General features: G+C 35.6%; 1 protein-coding gene across 1 annotated transcript in view; it reads left to right on the top strand.

Moving 5' to 3' along the window:
• The first annotated feature begins 2263 nt into the window (after positions 1-2263).
• Positions 2264-21640, top strand: part of LOC136035646 (peroxiredoxin 2-like) — a 40809-nt gene continuing 21432 nt past the window's right edge. Inside the window, exons 1-2 of the mRNA XM_065717551.1 lie at positions 2264-2675; positions 15883-16028. Coding sequence (XP_065573623.1) covers positions 2442-2675; positions 15883-16028 — 380 coding nt within the window. The 5' untranslated portion in view covers positions 2264-2441. The remainder of the gene's footprint in view (positions 2676-15882; positions 16029-21640) is intronic.

Raw genomic sequence — 21640 nt, 5'->3', positions numbered from 1 at the left:
ATATGGCGCGTAACGACTTACGCGCGCGGGGGGGCTTGGGGGGGCGCGAAGCGCCCCACCAACTAGGTGTTGGGGTGGCGCGAAGCGCCACCCCAACAGCTAGTATAGATATATATATATATATATATATATATATATATATATATATATATATATATATATATATATATATATATATATATATATATATATATATGTGTGTGTGTGTGTGTGTGTGTATATATATATAGTAAAGAAAGCTACGTGTGCAGGAATTTGGCTAGGGGGTCGCACAACATCAATATGTATGCCATGAATGTGTGGATTATATGGAGAACTAGCAATAAAGCCTTAGATGGCAGGCATAAAAAAGAAAAGTGTTTACTCTTTGATGAGGGCACTAGGAATGTTTCTTCTCTCCGCGCCTTACATAAAATCACAGGATTGGTCTTTTTGTGTGTGAGGGGGGGGGGGGCTGGTCTACACATAACCATCGGCTCGAATATGCCTAGCTATTAGCTTTTCAATTATCATGTAATCATGACTTAAATTAGATTTCAAAAAAGAGATTGACCAGCCATTTTATTATGACTAGTAGTAAGAATAAAAGAAACAATATTTTACTCTGAAGTAACCCAAACCCTGATTAACCCCCTGCCCCGACCAAAAAATTGTATTTAATAGACGTGGAAAAAATCTTTGATTGGGAAATAAAAAGATAAAATGATTTTATGCCTGGGTGTAGTAACGTTTCTTATCAGGTGCACCCGGAATTTTTCTTATCAAATGTTTCATAATCATGAAAATGCTTATGAAAAGGTTGCTTTGTTATTTGATGTTTATCAGTTTACTTTGATTCCTGTGAAATTGGGTTTTATAGTAGTTACTGTTACTACGCACTCTAATATTAGATATTGTGCTGCGTATTTTATCACTTTGTTCATTGATTTTTACTCCTATTAAGTGAGTGGTTTCAGTTCGTAACTCGTTTCAGGTCCAAATTCGTATTAAGTTTTTGGTTTAGCGCTGATTTATTCTAGTTTCAATTGGCGTGGGAGGGGACCTAGTTGCATTCCAATTTTTGTTGTCATAAACCTTAAATTACTTAAACAGTTATGTTTTCTTATATAAAATAGATGGATTTTTCATTTTTCAGTATTGGCTTCTTGTACTAAAAAAAAAAAAATAAATAAACTGGTGGACATAGCCAAATATTGGGAGAGGAATCAGGTAGTTTTTTGAATGGAGTATGATTTAGCATGTACGCTGCAATTGATTTATGGTGGAGCGACAGTTGGTTGATAATGTGAAAATATATAAGAAATTTCGGTGGGGGATTGTAGAAATCCTAAGATCCAAGATACCTTATGCTCAGTATTCCCTGCGTCATGTACTTGGCAATAAAAAATGAAAGCATTTTTTTTTTCGTTTATTTGTTTTTTATTCGACAACTCTTTCCAAGTCATTTGGCAAGTTTGTAAGGGGAACCACAACCCTATCTGTATGGGTGGGCGTTATTAAAATTTACCAGGGGGATATCAGATGTTTTCCCAACGAGAGAGTTTGAAACCCCCAAAACTATTTAAGTCAATTCTTCAATGGTACTGTTTTTAAATTTTCCCTATTTGGGATGAATTGGGAAAATATACTTAAATTTGATTATTTGAATGGGGGTTTCACCTCCTTGAAGGAGGTGAGACAGGGGTTTCTAAACGATACTCAGGGTTGTGGATTCTTACTGTCTTTATGTTCACCATTTTTACAAGCGGGTTTCATGGGTTTATGGGTACACATACTGAAACTGATGTTTATTCTAATGGAGCTTTTTCGAGATTTTCTTTGGTTCATCAGATAATCCTTGAAATCCTGGGAATGCGAGGACGAAAACTTAAATGAGTGTCAGATGTCTTCCTAGAGGATTGACGTAAATCACCAAAAGTGCGATGTTTGGTCTTAGTTTCTCATACTTTTATGCTAAAAGGTTTTCTAGCCAATCTTAAGCGAATAACTCCCCCCCCCCCGTGTGCAGGTATGCTTAAGTGGGAGTCCTGTTAATTTCACATGGGTAAACTCACCTATCCCACCTACTCATAAGTCACCTACCCCAAAGGTTTGAAACGTATTGGCTGAAGAAGATTTCATTATGCTTTCACCATAAATTTGCGAAATTGGCTAGCTTTAAAATACAAATTAATTAAGGGAATCTTTATCAGTAGTTCCCTATTCCAAAGTACAACACATGCGTTGTTGATAATCCTCTTAGCTGTTCGACTTTTATTGTCGGTAATTAGCCTTATCCAATGTAAGTTATCCGTAATTTTTAAAAGTGAATATTTAAAAGCTAAATTGGTAAATGACTTTCGTTCAAGTAATTTTTGCCTCATGAGTTTTCAGTGATAAACATCTATAAGTGAGCAAAAACTAATAACTTGCTGTGTATTCCATTAGCACTTGTGAAAATAATGGGGAATGGTTGTTCAAAAAATAAACACAAATCCGCTAAAGAAACGATTCAGAATGAATCACTTGTCGAACAAAAACCTATAGCACCTCAGTCATTAATCAGCTGTGGTACTGAGAATACTGAAAGAATTGGAATTGTGCCAACAATTGTAATTTCGACGTTTGAGGAAGTGAAAGAGGAAATGTCTGAGTATTTGGCTTCAAAAGTTGGTGCAATCGATCTCTCTCCTCGTGTATGTTTTTTTATTTCTTATCTTTAAACATGCAATAGTTGTGCATGTATGTGAATATATATTATTGTGAATGTCCGCAAATTGGTAAATGTCCAAAATACTCTTTTCCTTTGGCCCTAGACGGTTGCCTGCCAAGGACAATCTGTCATCCCTCATCCGCAGAACGTGTCCTAGCCATCTGAACCTTCTCATTATAGCCCTAGAATGTGGGATTGGTCCATATTTTCGTGCAGCTTACTGTTTGAGATAAGATCAGTCAGTACTTATTAGAACCTGTTTCTTATTAGTATTTGCTTATTGTGCTTCAGTGCTAAGCAAGTTGCAGTTTGCTCTTTTCTAGATAGAAAATTATGGGTGCATTTATCTATAAGGGTAAATTAAAAACCTTTCATGTTAGGTAGAGTAGCAGATTTCCAAAATGAGATATGCTGGAATAAAAAATAGGCATTTTTAGATTGCTATTTTTATTGTATTTGACACCCCCCTTATAGTCCTACATGTAGCTCTAGGCTATAAACAAAAGTTACATAAAGTATAAATGAGAACATTGTATTATTTGTTTTCTGCTCCTTTTCAAAAAAATGGTCATTAACTTGACAATGCATCCTCCCCCTCCCTGATGGACAAATATATAGTCCTAATAAAATATTCGTTTGTTGTTCTTTCCATTGTTTTATTCATCGTAAAACCGGTTATGCTGTGTAGACGCAACATATCCAATTTAGCCTGAGTGATTGTGTTGAATAACCGGTTTTAGCCTGAGTGAATATTGGCTAAAAACACTATTTAGATTAGTTAAAAATGAGAATACAAATGGGAGGAAACACACCTGATTAATATAAATATGTGTTATATTTTAAAGTAAGGATTTTATTGTGTGAGTATTTTCTTTTAGTTTGATCGCCTATACATCTCAGCGCTATATGTTAGACCAATTCACAAACGCGATTTTAGCCATGAAAAGAGCATAAAATTAGAAATCTAAAAATTGCCGTCTTTTTTGGATGTCTCCTTCTGGAGGGCTGCTACTCTATGTATGTACAACCTTTCTTAAAAGATGCTATGGAGCTGCAAGATTTATATATATATATATATATATATATATATATATATATATATATATATATATATATATATATATATATATATATATATATATATATGTTGCAACTGTTATGTTTGATACAGGAATCCTGATATCGTCGAGGGTACTTGTTGGTTTACTGGAAAAACTCAAGAATTAAGCTGTGCCCTGCAAGACAAAAACTGGTTTCTTATTGGTTATTCGAAACACACCTAAGAAGTGAAGTTAGGTTAATCCTACTGAAATATAACAAAACATGATGATAAAATAACACTTTAGACATATAGTCCGGATGAGAGGCAAATCTGGCATAAGCCCTTTTTAGGATTTTATAAAAATAATGTCATCCCCCCCCCCTAATGCGTAAATATATAGCCCACATTCTTTATGTCATATGCCTTTTGTGTAATTCCAGTGCATTCTATCATCTGTAACTTGTTTTTGTAGCCATGAAACCGGTTTTCTGAGATGCAACCAAATTGCAATTCTTGAATATGTTTCTAAAAACCGACAAGTACTGCATCAAGTTCAAGCCGACGGAGTGAAACTCAAGATTAGTGTCATTTCGTTCCGTAAAAGATATCCTTTCCAAGTATATATTCGCTTCTCTGACAATGCATCACTCTCCCCGAATGATCCCTGATGTATCCCTAAATAATATATTTTGTTATATACATTATAATAATATATTTCTCTGTTTTTTTCTCCCTTAATGCTTCGTATTTCTTATTCATGGGTAGCTGCATGCTTCATCTGTCAAAAGTATTATCCGATTGCAAAATATGAGATCATTTAATAACTTCGAATTATGGATAATAATGGAAGGAAACATAAGATTGTATTCACAGAATCATAGAGCATATCGTAGAGTAAGAACTTCGTTGTTTTATTGTGATTTTTGCTTCGTATATAACCTAGGGCTACATATTTAGAGGGGTGGGGTGTATTGTAAGTGTAGCAAATATTATATTTGGAAAATACATCAATTGAGGAATTGAATGGTAATGCTTCGTATTAGTATGTCCCTCATAAGAGCCGCTTCTGTAGACTGTTAACCAAATGAGGCGCAAGGAAAGGGTTTTGAGCTTCACTCCTTTGCTCATTCTCAATTTATAAAGCTTTAAAATTTTAAACTATGTTCTAATTTGAAAAAAAAAACTTTATATGGCCTAAATCCTGGTGAGATCATTGGAAATGTGTTATCAATAATCTTTTTTTTTTAATAATTAAAAAATCTGATGTATATTTTGATCAAATCAAATCTTAAAGCTGACAATTAATTTTTTTATAATTCTAAAATAATTATAAAACCTGTTTCGGGTTTGCATTCTAGATCGCTATACTTGACACTGTTGTTGTGGGGTATCAAAAAAATAGAGCGAAAAATTTTCTATTCAGCAATCAGAAACTTATTTCCATAATATATACTTCCTGACTGCAGTCCCTTCAAATGCTTTACATATTTGTGTTCCGAAGTCAAAAATTCCCCTCAAAAGACTAGATCCAGCTTTGATCGGAACGTGTGAGAATGCATAAATTACACCAAGGGACTAACCACTCGGCTTGTTCAGGAGCGATTCAGTCAAGTATTAGTTAGTTGTAACCTATTTAAACAGAGTCTAGAGAATAAGTAGCGTGCAGACATCAAACTGCCGGTTAATAAATACATATACAAAATTATATTGTATAAATAATTACAAGAAGAATTGCTAAGGACAGCCTGCGCCTAATCGTAATTTTGAGTGAGAAACCCCTTAAGTTCAACCTTCTTATGTTTGTTTAGTTGAAGCGACGAAAAAACTGATACCTTTGTATTTGACCGATTTGCCGCCTAACAAAAGAATGTACTAGAGAGTAAAATTTTTGGACTTTGGCTAAGCCGATAATCCTCTTCCGTCAAAACTGGCGTATGTCTTTTCTTTTCTTTTTTCGTAACGGTAGAAGTTAGGACAATTCTGAATGCGCAATTCAATTCGTCGTTCTGAATTTACCCACCCACGACACATACATAATTCGTTTTCGACCAAAATGGCAGATGTGGCACTTACAATTATCACAGCCAAATTGTGTGTGGATACAGTACGGGATTTGGATATATTACAGGATGTTGGTACCAGTGATAAATCTACGAGATGTAACCTTTTATTGAATTTGAAGTTTATGGAAAGATTTGAGAATAATCTTTATTCCGTGTTTTTTACGCAAAGAAATTAAGGACTTTCACTTTCAACATACTACGTAACTGTTGTTAATCCCTTTTGGCATTGCAATATGTTGCGTTCTAATACAAGCGAAGTTCCACAGTAAAAAGTTAATTGCTATGAGATTAGTGACTTGCGTTCATAAATAGTTATAAAGATAAAATTCAAGGGAATTACCATTGTTTGTCTTATTCTATGAAGAGTTTTATTGTATGATTAATCCTTTTAAAGTATGGTAATTTTATAATTAAACTTCCTACCGTCATGTTTAAAAGACTCTCGACATAATTTTATTTGAATATGGAGTCGAACCTGACTGTGACAAAAACAGACGTGTCAGTGAATTACTTTCCAACTTCGTGCCCCTGTATTATTCAGAACACGCTCGAGAAGTGGAGATGGTTCAGTTTTAATGAAATATACCAAAATATGATGAAAATGTAATGCTTCCTTTTGTATAATAATGTAATTTGGACTATATATTTGCATATTAAGGGGGGTGTAAAGTAACCTAACCTAAAGTAACCTAAAACCAGATACAAGTTAAGTGCTTTCTATTACCCTTTACTTGTCTTTGGGGGTATGAAACCGGTTTTCATAGATCATACATTCAGCAAACTTCTCGGGTGTCTTCTGAATAATACAGGTGGACCTTCAATTTTTCAATGTGAAATCATTTAAATACTTTTCTCTAAATTTCATCCTGTAGCCAGCCCGCTAGCAGTCGACCAATATTTTCTAAATAACTTCTCTTTCCGTGTCTAATTGACGCAATTATATTACAGTTCCGTGAAGGATGTAAATCTATAATGAATGGTTAAAGTACCGAGGACACTTAAAATGAAAACTAATTCATTAGATAGGTCAAGTGGAAGCTTACACAGCCATATAAATATACACAGCCATTTATAATTACATATATAATTACATGCCATATATAATTACACAGCCATATATAATTAGCCACTAAAATGAAAACTAATTCAATAGATTGGTCAAGTGGAAGCTTACACACCCATTTATAATTACATATATAATTACATTACATATATAATTACACAGCCATATATAATTAGCCACTAAAATGAAAACTAATTCATTAGATTGGTCAAGTGGACGCTTACACAGCCATATAAATATACACAGCCACATATAATTACATATATAATTACATGCCATATATAATTACACAGCCATCTTAAATAAGTGTGAAAAACCGTAATTCATTTTTTAAAGGGAAACATTGCCGGTTTATATACGGTATTTCATCAGGCAAGTTCGTAGTCAATTTTCAAACAGTTCGTGGTAACGAACTGTAGTAAGGAGCGACCCGGCTCAATAGTAACCGGAACTCTAAAAAAATGGAATTTTGATGCCAATAGTTACATCAAAAGAATCGCATTTTAATGCTGATTTTAAATATACAAGTTTCATCAAGATCAGTTATACCCATCAAAAGTTACGAGCCTGAGAAAATTTGCCTCATTTTAGAAAATAGGGAGAAACACCCCCTAAAAGTTATACAATCTTAACGAAAATCACACCATCAGATTCAGCGTATCAGAGAACCCATTGTAGAAGTTTCAAGCTCCTATCTACAAAAATGTGGAATTACGCATTTTTTGCCAGAAGACAGATCACAGATGCGTGTTTATTTGTTTGTATTTTGGTTTTTTTCCACCAGGGGTGATCGTATCGACTGAGTGGTCCTAGAATCTTGCGAGAGGGCTCATTATAACGAAAATTAAAAGTTCTAGTGCTCTTTTTAAGTGACCAAAAAATTGGAGGGCACCTAGTCCCCTTCCACGCTCATTTTTCTCCAAAGTCACCAGATCAAAATTCTGAGATAACCATTTTATTCACATAGTTGAAAAACCTAATAACTATGTCTTTAGGGACGACTTTCTTCCCCGCAGTCCCCGTGGGAGGGGCTGCAAGTTGAAAAATTTGACCTGTGTTTACATACAGTAATGGCTACTGGGAAGTGTACAGACGTTTTCAGGGGTATTTTTTTGGTTGAGGGGAGGGGGGTTACGTTGGAGGATATTTCCATGGAGAGACTTCTCATGGGGGAAGAGAATTTCAATAAAGGGGCCCAGGATTTTCTAGCTTTATTTGAAAAAACAATGAAAAAATAACTATGAAAAGTTTTTTCTACTGAAAGTAAGGAGCAGCATTAAAACTTAAAACAAACAAAAATTATTATGCATATGAGGGGTTTACCTCCTCGTTATACCTCACTCTTTACGCTAAAGTATTTTTAGTAATTTCAACTATTTATTATACGGCCTTTGTGATTCAGAGGTCATTCTTAAGGAATGGGACATAATCTAAGCTTTAGTGTAAAGAGCGAGGTATCGACAAGGGTTGAACCCCCTCATTACGTATATTTTTTACCGTTGAAAACGTTTGTAAAGAATTAAAAGTTCTAGTTGCTTTTTTAAGTAATCAAAAACTTGGAGGGCAACTAGGCCTCCTCCTTCGCTTCTTTTTTCTCAAAATCTTCCGATTAATTGCAATTAATTAATATGCAAATTTCGTTTTAATTATTTATGTGCGGAGAGCCAAGATCAAAACATGCATTATTTCAAAAACGTCCAGAAATTAAATAATAAAAAAACAAGTTTTTGTAACGGAAAGTAAGGAGCGACATTAAAACTTAAAACGAACAGAAATTACTCCGTATATGAAAGGGGCTTTTCCTCCTCAATGCCCCGCTCTTTATGCTAAAGTTTTTACTGTTTTAAAAAGTAGAGTTAAGAGAAAGGGTCAAACTTTAGCGTAAAGAGCGAGGCGTTGAGGAGGAAAAGCCCCTTTCCTATACGGAGTAATTTCTGTTCGTTTTAAGTTTTAATGTCGCTCCTTACTTTCCGTTACAAAAACTTGTTTTTTTTTTATTTAATTTAAAAATAAAGAACCTGTACTGATAAACAGCGAAAAATGAACAAAAAAAAATCAGCATTTAACCATCTAAAGTGTTGGTTTCTTGATTGTTTTGGTAAAAAAAAAAAAAAAAAAAAAAAATGGGAACCTAGTTCAGCGAAGCTCTTTGGAAAATAAATTTAAGCAAGGCATCTTGGAAAGAGCTTGGCTAGGCTAGGCCTAGTCTTGATGTTTTTGGAATTTTTGGCACTCCAGGATCTTTTAATCATGAAGCAGTTTAAAGGTAACTAGATCTACGTTGCATTGGCAACGTGAGGTGTTACGGCAACCTTAGTTCGGCTTCGCCGAGTAAAGTGTTGCGAGAGCAACACTTTTCCTCGCTTCGATTAAACTCTGAAGTTGCTAATCTGTAAGATCTTAAAATAAATACTAGATACACCGACTCGCAAAAGTTGTAAACCTCTCATCGCTGAAGACTTACAAGTACCCAACATGTCTTACCACTGGAACCAAATTGGTCCTTCATCAAATACACTGGAAACAAATAATAGGTACACCAACTAGCAAAAGTTGCGAACCCCTCATTGCCGAAGATGATTATGAGCTAACAGCCGACTGTTGCTTAAAACTTCCCTATATGTCTCACAATTGGTATCGGCCTATTTTTGGTTTCAGTGTGTACCTTACTACTGAAGTTGTCAACCCCTTTAAACTTTCAAACTGGTATATCTCATGAAGGAATTTTTCTGCCAAAATATGGATGAGATATGCTTTGATCAGCTCATCAAGAGCTATCGACTGCCGTGGAAAAAAAAATCAATCTGTCTTAGTTCAAACCGAAGTTAGTTTTTACCGAAGGCCAATTTTCTAACGTCATCACCTAGAAAGAGCAAAGGATAAACTCTAATTTCTTTAGTAGCAATGAGAGAACTTTTAAAGTTTAAGAGGCACGTCTGACACCATTTCTGTATCAGCCTATTTTTGGTTTCAGCGTGTACCTTACTACTGAAGTTGTCAACCCCTTTAGAATTTTAAACCGATATATCTCATGAAAGAATTTTTCTACCAAAAAATGGATGACATGTACTTTGATCAGCTCGTCAAGAGCTATCGAGTGCCGTCGAACAAAAAATCCATCTGTATCACTTCAAAAGTTGACTCTTGTCGTAGGCCAAGTTTCTAACGTCATCACTTAGAAAGGAGCAAAGGATAAACTCTTAATTTCTTTAGCAATGAGAGAACTTAAGTTTAAGAGGCACATCTGATACTATTTCTCTACCGCAATTCAAAGTGCGAAAAACCGAATTATAAACTCAGCTGAAATCACGAACAAAAATGGGTAGAAACAATAGATTTTTGGCCCCAGGCAAGAGTTCTACGAAGCTTTCCAAAATGCAAAGTCATATTCATCAATCCGGCCCAAGGTCCACACTTTCCGTAAAAACCGCAGAGGTTAGACCCTTACCACTTTCTAGGAATAAACTGAAATCGTGGTGCTAGGAAAAAAAAACACGATGAAACCAAAGTGTTGCTCTCGCAACACAAATATTAATGGCTCTAAAAGAAAGTATCAAGATGTACCCTATTAGTAGCTTTGCAGACTCAATGACTTCCACTGGTACCTTTTGTAGGCTAATATAAGATTCCTAGTAGGCTGTGTGATTTCCGTGAATATTTTGATATAAATCTACCTCATTGTTATTATATAATAGTAGCATATACCTGTTATGCTTTTTATATTAGAAATGTAAATTACTTTGACAAACATCTATTACTGTCTTGCCATAACATAACAAATTACAATCAGAGCTGTTCAGAGGGGTTAGGGCAACCAGGGCCACTGCCTTGGGTGGCAAGGCAAAGGGGTTGCCTATATAGGCGGCAATGCAGAGGGGTTGTCTGTTTTAATACAATTTTCTGCTTTGATTTGGCTGTTTTTGTTTATATTGGGGTGCAATGTAGTTATGTTTTCCCCAGGCACTACTAACCCTAGGTTTGGCTCTGATTGTATTTGAATAGTACATGGTATGTCATTCTGGGCTGGTTCAGAATAGATATCTACTTGTTTGAATAATGAACAAGTTTGACTCACAGTAAAGCAAGAAGGCAGAAATTTCAGTTCCTGCAAATCGCGACAAGAAATATTTCAAAAGTATAATAGTTTAGTATCTAGCTTACTCTTCTACTAGAAGGTATTTTAAATTACTACTAGAAGGTAGTTTAAATATCATTATATATTGATAAACAAAATAGGTTGTCCAACATGTATACTTAAACTCGGTGTTCAGGTTAGGAATCTTTAGTGTTCTAGTGTTCTGAACACTAGGAAACTAGTGTTCAGGTTAGAGTTCAGACACATTGGAATCTTTCTCTGAACTCTAGTTAAATCAGAAATCATCCTGAGGGTATCAATGTTCTCTAACACAAAATAATATTTGGTAAATTTGCACTTTACAACATAATTTAGCTAGGATGAAGGGAGTATGTCACTTGATGTTTTTTATGGTCTTTTTTAATCCAATAATCCCTTATAACTTGGCCAAATTTTCCATTGATTGTCAATTCTGAGATAGTAGATCAATTTATGAGCATAGAAAAATACATATTCCTGCACACAACAACTATGGAATTATACCCATAGACACTTGCTTGAAGAACTAGGCAGCCTGGTCCTTGGAAATTGAAATGGCTACAGTTGACACCACTTAGTTTTTAATCTTTAAACTTGTTCAACCTGCCTGAGACTCTAGGTGGGTAGACCTGTTAGGCTTAGGATGCTTTTTCATCTGCAAGTTCAGGCAACTTCCGTACACATTGTCCGTTATGAGTTAACCCAAAATTTACCCGTTACCTGTTACCATTACCTGTCACTCTTATTATGTAATATATATATATCATTATATTATAAATCATGATGTATAATTGTATTATTTATGCTTTCCATTGTACAGTGTTAATTCCAGTTCAGCATTAGGCTACATATTTCTGATGTGCTAATTGGTGGTTGCGGGGGGGGGATTTTTTTTTTTTTTTTTTTGCTTTATCATTGGCAATATTGTACTGCTGATAGATTTTAACTAAAAAATGCTTGTAGTAATTAAAAGTAAACTCGCAGGAAACCGGGATTGTTAGGTATGATCAGACGTAAGATAAACCCAGAGTGCTAAGTATGTGCTTAAAAAATGGCTGAAGATTTTCATTAATATAACAATCAACAGAATATGTAAATTTGTATTTTCACGAGTGAAAAGCACTGGGATTCATAGAAAATAGTTTCGGTTTTTTTTTTTTCTTTTTTTGCTTATCATTGGCAATACTGTACTGCTGATGGATTCTAACTAAAAATTCTTGTAGCAACTAATAGAAAACTCGCAAGAAAACCGGATTGGCTGATATGAACAGGCGTAAGATAGACCCAGAGTGCTAAATATGTTTACATTTTGGTGTCTTTGGTACTTTAAGCCCTTTTAAGTATGCGAACAGTGGCTACGCTGTTGAACTAGACACAAAAATTGATACGCCTTTTGACTGGGTGTGGTTAAAGGGTTTGTCTTTTTTTTATGGGCGTAACTGAAAACTAAGTGCAAGATGAATTATCCGTTTGTATTTATTGCTGAAGGTCAATGCTTATGCAACCCCAAGATATGCTGTTTAGCCGTCAAGTCGTGGTTAAAATTTTACAGATCTCAGGGAGAATTCTGTTAGTGGTGTATCCAGAATTACTTCATAAGTTATTTTCTTTTGTTGAAAGATAAGTTGAAAAAAAGATCTGGTACTATACAAGAAAAGAAACCCCATTTTGAACTACTGTCTTGAGAAGTTCCTTCGTAATTTAGTAGGTGGATTGTCTCTCCGTAATGTCAGTAAAACTCCAAATAACTGAAGGGTTTAAGAGATTGTCCTATATTATAGATAAACTTTTGGTGCCCGTGTGTTCCCCTTAGGTGTAAAGGCAGTGGATAAAATGTCGCATAGAAAGCTACATGCTGGTTAGAAATAATCTTGTAAAGGGTTTAATTCTTTGAAATAGAGAAGAGCCTGTGATATGAGTCTCTTAGTTGGGGTGGGCTCATCTAGCCTACCCGTTCCGGCTGTCTCCATAATATCTTGAAAAAAATGCCTCTGGCAATTGTTTCATATTTTGTCACGCACGGGCAGTCAAAGAAAAAGTACCTGTGTATTTTCCCGAACACATTCGAGAAGTGAAGTTAGGTTAATCATAATGAAATATAAAAAAAAAAAACAATGAAAATATAGTACTTAAAAAACACAATTTCTGAAACTACAGCAAAAAATTATGTAAAGCAGGCAGACCAGAACGCATTATATTAAATACCTAACCACTTACCACCTCTGTATATTAAATATTTGATTAAAATATAGCTGTATCGTAGTTTTTCTCACTTAGACTTAGCTAATTCTAACCGATTACAGACAGACAAACCGATTTTTCTCGCGTGCAAATTTCTCGAGTGTGTTCGGAATAATACACAAGTACCAAAGAGAAGATCTTATGCTAGCTCAGCACTAAAAGATCTTGACGAGCTAAAATAAATTTTTATTTTTTCTTATTCAATGTTAAAAAAATGAGTTTTGTTTTCTCGCATATAACGGGCTTTTTGGTTTGTAGAAACTAATTTGAATATTGTAATAGGGTGTATGTTTGTAATAGGGTGTATGTTTCAGAAAGAAAATAAACACTGGGCTTTTATCAACCCCGTAAGCACGTATTTATACTGGGAAGGGAAATATTTCAGGGAGGAGAGAAAGTTGTCGAATAATTAAAAAAGTAAATTATAAGACTAAATTATATGTCCATAAAATCAAAATATTTTGAGGTTGCCCACCTTTTTACATGTCTGAGCGAAGTAATAGGTGACAACTTTGGAAAGGTCGGGGTATATTTTATGACGAAAAAAAAAGAAGATGGAAGGATTTTAGAAAAATGAACTATGAACGTCTTCCTTGGACATATTCCTGCATTTGAGAGTTGGACATTGCTGATTCATCCTTACTTTTTTGGATTTTATTTCAAAACTAACGCCCTAAACAATTCTGTTGCGCCCTAAACCTGTTTTTCTTTATTGAATCATTCCAATGTAAATTTAGTTCTATGTTGCTTATTTAAAACTTGAGCAGTTTTGTTAAGGCGTTTGATTTAGAAAAAACATGTTTCTCCTACTGAAAGTAAGGAGCAACATTAAAGTTTAAATAAACAGAAATTATTGCGTATATTAGAGGGGCTGTTGCTTCCTCTGCCCTACTTATGAAACCAAGAGAGGAAAGGATATAATAAAATAAAATCGAATAGGTGAGAAAATGAGGATTTTCTGAGCCAGTGGCAAAATATGAAGACGAAGAACAAGCAAATATTTCGACAATGACCTCCGCCAAGTCGACCTCAGTGCTCATAAAAGAAAAAAAAACAAATAAACAAAATCTAACCTTTCGGAATGAACCTAGAAAGAGCAGAATAGATACTGAATCTAAAAAACAGCCAGAAATAAATAAAAGAAAATTCACCAATTGTATCCAACAAGTGGTCTTTGCGTTGCAATAGATATAGCCTTTCTCTAGCTAAAACATAATACTAAGACACTCATAATACATAACGCATAAACACTCTTAATAAATGGCTCAGTTTTATTAAAGGTATAGCGACAGAACTATATATCCATCAAACAAGACAGTTAAGGGAAAAATTGCTTGTGTTTTTTCTAGGTGTGAAAAATCGGTCTTATTGTTGATACATTTTAATATTAATATCAAATATTCCAAATTTTTCGGATAATATACCTGTTTTTGAACCATTGTGGGATTCCAAGAAAATATTTACAAAACTTGAATAAGTACACACGGATATGCTTTTTATCACTTTTACTTAAAATCTTGAAAAATAGACCGATGAAAAATATATAGGTTCAAACATCGAAGTTTAAGTTTTAACTAGTGTCTGTTTATCAAGACGACCTTTCACCCTGTCTAGCTGGCCATAAGTTTTTCCAATACACACGATAATACCAACCCGCGAATAGATTTAATCTTGTCGAATATGCTTTCAAAATCTATAGATTAGATAGATTTATTTTCAAATGATAATAATACAATCTAAAAATCCTCACAGAGGTTCCATAGCCTGTAGGAGGGGGTTTATAAAACAAGTCTCATAGCATTAAACTATTAAACATTTTAAAACATAACTTGTAAAGCATTTGCTCATAAAAATAGAGAAAGAACATGAAGAAAGAGAGTTCATTAAATAAGCTTAATGACAACTGTAATTAATCACAAGGTCTATAATTATAATAATAATAAAATTGGATAACATGACATGCATGGCTTGTAAAAATTTTCTACAGTGATTTTATAATAATTGTTCATTTATATTTATTTACATACGGCCGCAGGAGGGATGACCAAATTTTCGAACGGCCTGACATGGTTTTGTGACTTTACAAGGAAGGCTATTACATGAATTACGCGTTCACAAAGGTAGTCTCAAGAGATACTTTGCATAACGAAAGGAATAGAGCCGATTTTTTAGTATCAAATTTCTGAAGCATTCGCCAGAACGGTACAACATACAGCTTATGCGGCAGCCCAGTTGCATCATATAATCTAGCTAAAATCATGCGATTCATTTATCTGTATGTTTCATTTTTCGTTTATTTCATTTATAATTTCATTATAATAATATAATAACAACCTTTATATTTATGTTATTAGTTATTATATTATTTATTTAGTTATTACTTATTTTATTCTATTGCTTATTTTATCATTTAATCACTGCTTATTTAGTTATTAATTAATATATATTAGTTATTAATAAAAACATAAATATTTCATTTATTATATGTTATTCGTATAGTGGTTAGTATATTAAAACATTCATTGGCCATTTCATTTCATCTTTCCACAATGCTTCCTCATGACGCGGAAATTCGTTTTAGCTTGCAGGTTCATCACTGAACGTTTGCAAGAATATTATAATATACATGATTAATTGTAATTTGAGATTGCTCATTTTTATTATTAGGCAACCATGTCTAACATCGTCCCGGCTATTGGAAAACCAGCCCCACAATTCAAGGGAATGGCTGTGGTCAATGGAGAATTCAAAGAAATTAGCCTGGCTGATTACAAGGGGAAATATGTCGTCTTTTTTTTCTACCCTCTAGATTTGTAAGTATAAAATTAATCAATAGATTAAAAATTGCATCTATAACTTTTACAATCTGGGACTTTTTAAAATCATGGAGCTTTTATATTTAGTTATTATATTAGACGTCAAAGTGAAAGTCCGGTTAAGTACTTTTTATCACGTAAACTTGTCATGGCCTAAAACTTATGCCAGCATACCGTGGTTTATGACTCCCATCGATATGACAATGGAACTCATATATCGGAGGCAACGCTGTAGCGTTGCCTATAGTAAAGGCCGTAGGCTCCAATGTTGTTTTTTGTTGTTGTTTTTTTCCAGAGGCACTTCATAGGGAATGGGTCGTCGTATAAACTTCGGAGGGGCTCATTCGATTGGAAATTGGAAGTTCTAGTGCCCTTTTTAAGAGTCAAAAGTAATAGGAGGGCAACTAGCTCCCTCTCCCCATACTCTTTTTTCCCAAGTGCATCGACAAAAATTTTTAGATAGCCGTCTTGTAAAAAATAGTTAAAAGATGATATAACAAAACTCTGGTGTCGATACACCCCCCCCCCAGGGCCCGGAGGCAGGTGTTGTAAGTTATACCCTGGGGGTATATATAGCATTCTTATATAAGGATGCTCGTATAAACTTCAGAGAAGGCTCACTTGATTGGAAGTAGAAAGTTCACTTTTTAAGAGTCAAAAGAGATTGGAGGGCAACTAGCCCCCTCTCCGCGCCCTTTTTTCCTCAAACCCATCTAATAAGTATCCCAACTTTGAGATAGTCATATGTTTTTAAATAGTTCAAAAGAAAACTCCGGGGTCGACACAACTCCCCAGGGCTGGGGGGCAGGCGTTATAAGTTATGCCCTGGGGTTTTATACGGTTTTATGGAAGGGTGCTTGTATAAACTTCAGAGACGGCTCACTTGATTAGAAATTGAAATTTCTAGTTCAGTTTTTGAGATTCAAAAGGGATTGGAGGGCAACTAGCCCCCCCTCACGCTCCTTTTCCCCAGATGTATTCGATAAAAATGTTGACATAGCCATATTGCTGAAAATAGTTCAAAGGTCAGATAAGAAAACTTCGGTGTCGATACAACCCCCCAGGGCCCGGGGGCGTGTGTTGTAAGTTATGCCCTGGGGGTATGTATTGTTCTTATGGAAGGGAAGCTCGTATAAACTTCATAGAGAGCTCATTTGATTGGAAATTGAAAGTTTTAGTTCACTTTTCATAGGTCAAAAGAGATCAGAGGGTAATTAGCCCCCCCCCGCCATGCCCCTTTTCCCCAAACCCATCCGATACAAATTTTGAGATAACCATTTTTTTAATAGTTCAAAAATTAGACAACAAAAACTCCGGTGTCGACACAACCCCCGGGCCCCGAGGCAGGCATTGTAATTTATGCTCTGGGAGCATATATGGTTCTTATGGAAGGGATGCTCGTATAAACTTCAGAGAGGGCTCATTTGATTAGAAATTGAAAGTTCTGGTTCACTTTTTAAGAGTCAAAAATGATTGGAGGGCAACTAGCCCCTCCCCCCTCCACGCCCTGTTTCCCTCTAGCCCTTCCGATAAGAACTTTGAGATAGCCATTGTTTTAAAATAGTTCAAAGATTATATAACGAAAACCCTGAGTTCGACACAATCCCTCAGAGCCCCGGGGGAAGGCGTTTTAAGTTATACCCTGGGGGTATATATAGTTGTTGTGGAAGGAATGCTTGTTTAAACTTCGGAGAGGGCTCATTTGAATTGAAATTGAAAGTTCTAATTCACTTTTTAAGAGTCAAAAAAGAACGCAGGGCAACTAGTCCTCCCACGCCCTTTTTTTTCCCCAAACCCATCTGATACAAATTTTAATAACTGTTTTGTATATAGATCAAAGGTCAGATAATAAAAACTCTAGTGACGACATAACTCATCTGGGTCTGGGGCAAGTGTTTTAAGTTATGCCCCTGAGGCGTATAAGGTTTTTATTTAAGGGGTGGTCATATAAACTTCGAAGTTAGCCCATTTGATTGGAATTTGGAAGTTCTAGTTACTTTTTTATTAGTCAAAAGTTAACGGAGGGCATCTACCCCCCCCTGAAAGAAACACACTTTCCTCCAAATGCACAAAATGAACATTTTCAGATAGCCAGTTTGTTTGAGTTAGTCCAACGATAAGAAAACAAAAACCTCGTTATCAACATTCCCCCCCCCCCCCAGAGCCAGGGGAAGGGTTGCAGCATGTAAGGTTTTTATGGAAGAGGTGGTGGTATAAACTTTGGACTCAAATGATTAGAAATCGAAGTTCTAATTCACCTTTTAAGAGTCAAAAGCGATCCGATTGCAACTAGTCCTCCCTCCCTCACAACTTCTTTTCCCCAAATGCGTCCAATCGAATATTTTATCTAGCCCTTTTATTCAAAATAGACCAAAGATTATATAACAAAATCTCGAGGAATAAAACCGCTCCCCTCCCAGAATCCTGCGGGAAGTGTTATTAAATGTGCCCTCGGGGCATAGAAAGTTTTTTATGCAATGGATGGTCGTTTAAACTTCAGAGGGGGTTTATTCGTGCGTAAATCAGAATTTCTAGTGCCTGTCTCAAGAGCCAAAAGTGATCGAAGGGCGATTAGCCCCTCCCCCCAAGGCCTTCTTTGTCCAAATGCATCCAATCAATATTTTATTCAAATAGTTGAAAGATCAAATAAGAAAAGTTTCGGGTCCCATACACCCCCCCCCCCCCGACAGCCCGGGAGCAAGTGTTCTAACCTATGCCATATAAGGTTTTATGGAAGGGGTAGTTCTATGAACTTCAGAGATGGGTCGTTTGACTGGAAATTGAAAGTTTTAGTTACCTTTTTAAGAGTCAACAAAAGTGATCGGGGGATATCTACCCCTCCCCCATACGCCGTTTTCCCCAATACATCCGATAAAAAATTTTAGATAGCATTTTTGTTCAGAATAGTCCAAAATTCAAATTACTATAAATTAGGGGGTTGAGAAATCCTCCATTGAACCCGGGACAAGAATTGTAGCTTATGTAAGTTGTAAGTTCTTAAGAATTGAAAGTGATCAAAAAGTAATAAGCTGTACCCCCCCCCTCCCTTGTGCCTTTTTTCACCAAATGTATCTTGCAAAATTTTGAAATAGCCATTTTGTTCAATAGTCTAAAATTCAAATTACTGTAACTTAAGGGTGAAGAAATCTTCCCTAGCCCTGGGGCAAGGGTTATATCTTACGTCAGTTGCCCATTATTAGAATAGTAAGCTCTGGAGAAGGGGTGGTCGTATTAACTTTGTAGGGGGCTCATTCTATCATAAATTGAAACTTCTAACTATTTTTAAGAGTCAAAAGTGATTCTGACCAACTAGCCCACGCCTCACTTTCCCAAAGCGCATCCAGTCAAAATTTGGAGATAGCCATTTTGTTCAAAATAGTTCAAAGGCCAAATAACTACACTTGTGTGGTTGATTCCCCCAGCCCCGGGGAAATGGCTCTGAGTTACGGACCTTAATTATTGTTACTTTGATACTTAGTTTGCTTTGATGCTTGGATTCAGTGATTTGCGTGGTAACTTCGATTTACGGTTTAAGGGTTGTAAGTTGTGCAAGTTGCTTATTGTTACTTTCTTTACTTTGATACTTTTGTACTTTGATATTGTTGCTTTTAATTTAGTTTTACTACATCGATGAAAGTTTCAATCTTATTTTGAAATAAGGAGTTTTTTTTAAAACTTGAAAGTTATTTGCAATCATAAAACGAACAAAATTAATTAAAAAAAATCTTTCCGAAAAAATTTTTCACGATTTTTTTCCGAAAGAATTGGGTTATGTACTTCTAATGAATTGTGTCTTCCTACAAGCAAGAGTATGGCTATTGCCGATTTTCCTAACTGTAAAAGTATCATTCTCTTACTTAAATAACCAATTCTCTTGCTTAGAATTATCATGCTCATACTTCAGTGGCTACAAAGTTCTGCCAAATTAGTTTATCTGTTTTTGATTATAATAATTGGGAGAATAGAATTCAAAGACAAGTGAGAATTGGATTAAGGATCGGTTTTTAGACCACGGTCGTCTTCATGGAGTAGGGCTTATGTACTTCTAATGAATGATGTCTTCACTACAAACAAGAGTATGGCTACTGTCCGTTTCCCAAACGGTAAAAGTATCATTCTCTTACTTAAGTGGCTACAAAGCTTTACAAAATTAGTTTGCCTCATATTATGGCACTTGGTATTAACCAAGTGGCATATAGCAATCGCAAATTATGTCGGTCTGTCTGTCGGTCCCGGTTTTGCTACTTCAGGCACTTTCAGGTAAGTTAGGACGATGAAATTTGGCAGGCGTATCAGGGATCGGACCAGATTAAATTAGAAATAGTCGTTTTCCCGATTTGATTATCTGGGGAGGAGTGGGGGGGGCCCGTTAATTCGGATAAATAGAAAAATTGAAGCATTTTTAACTTACGAATGGTTGATCAGATCTTAATAAAATTTTATGTTTGGAAGGATATTGTGTCTCATAGCTGTTATTTTAAATCCCGATCGGATCTGGTGACATTGGGGGGGGGGGGGGTAGGGAAGGGGGAAACCTAAAATCTTGGAAAACACTTAAGAGTGGAGGGATCGGTATGAAACTTGGTGGGGAAAATAAGCACTAGTCCAAGATACATGATTGACATAACCGAAACGGATCAGCTCTCTTTGGGGTAGTGGGGGGGGGGGGTTAATTCTGAAAAATTAGAAAAAATAAGGTATTTTTAACTTACAAACGGGTGATCGGATCTCAATGAAATTTGATATTTAGAAGAATATCGTGTCTCAGAGCTCTTATTTTAAATCCCGACCGGATCTGGTGACATTGGGGGGAGTTGGGAGGGGGAAACCTAAAATCTTGGAAAACACTTAGAGTGGAGGGATCGGGATGAAACTTGGTGGGAAAAATAAGCACAAGTCCTAGATACATGATTGACATAACCGGAACGGATCCGCTCTCTTTGGGGTAGGTGGAGGGGGTTAATTCTGAAAAATTAGAAAAAATGACGTATTTTTAACTTACAAAATGGGTGATCGAATCTCAATGAAATTTAATATTTAGAAGGATGTCTTGTCTCGAAGCTCTAATTTTAAATCCCGACCGGATCTGGTGACATTGGGGGGAGTTTGGGGGAGGAACCTAAAATCATGGAAAACGCTAAGATTGGTGGGATTGGGATGAAACTTGGTGGGAAAAACAAGCAGAAGTCTTAGATACGTGATTTACATAATTGGAACGGATCCGCTCTATTGGGAGGGGGGGGGGGTTAATTCTGAAAAATTAGAAAAAATGACGTATTTTTAACTTACGAAGGAGTGATCGGATCTTCATGAAACTTCATATTTAGAAGGACCTCGTAACTCATATCTCTTATTTTAAATCTCAACCGGATCCAGCGTCATTGGTTGGGGGCAGTTGGAGGAACCGGAAATCTTAGAAAATACTTCAAGCGGAGAGATCAGGATGAAACTGGATGGCAAATATAAAAACCTGTCTATGATACGTGACTGACATAACCGGACCGGATCTTCTCTCTTTGGTGGAGTTGGGGGGGGGGGGGGGTAATTTTGAAAATTGAAGTAATGTGTAACATACGAAAGGGTGACCAGATCTTAATGAAATTTGATAT

The sequence above is a fragment of the Artemia franciscana genome, chromosome 14 (genome assembly GCF_032884065.1).
Source record: "Artemia franciscana chromosome 14, ASM3288406v1, whole genome shotgun sequence".
Taxonomy (NCBI): domain Eukaryota; kingdom Metazoa; phylum Arthropoda; class Branchiopoda; order Anostraca; family Artemiidae; genus Artemia; species Artemia franciscana.
This window is presented reverse-complemented; position numbering and strand designations above follow the sequence as displayed.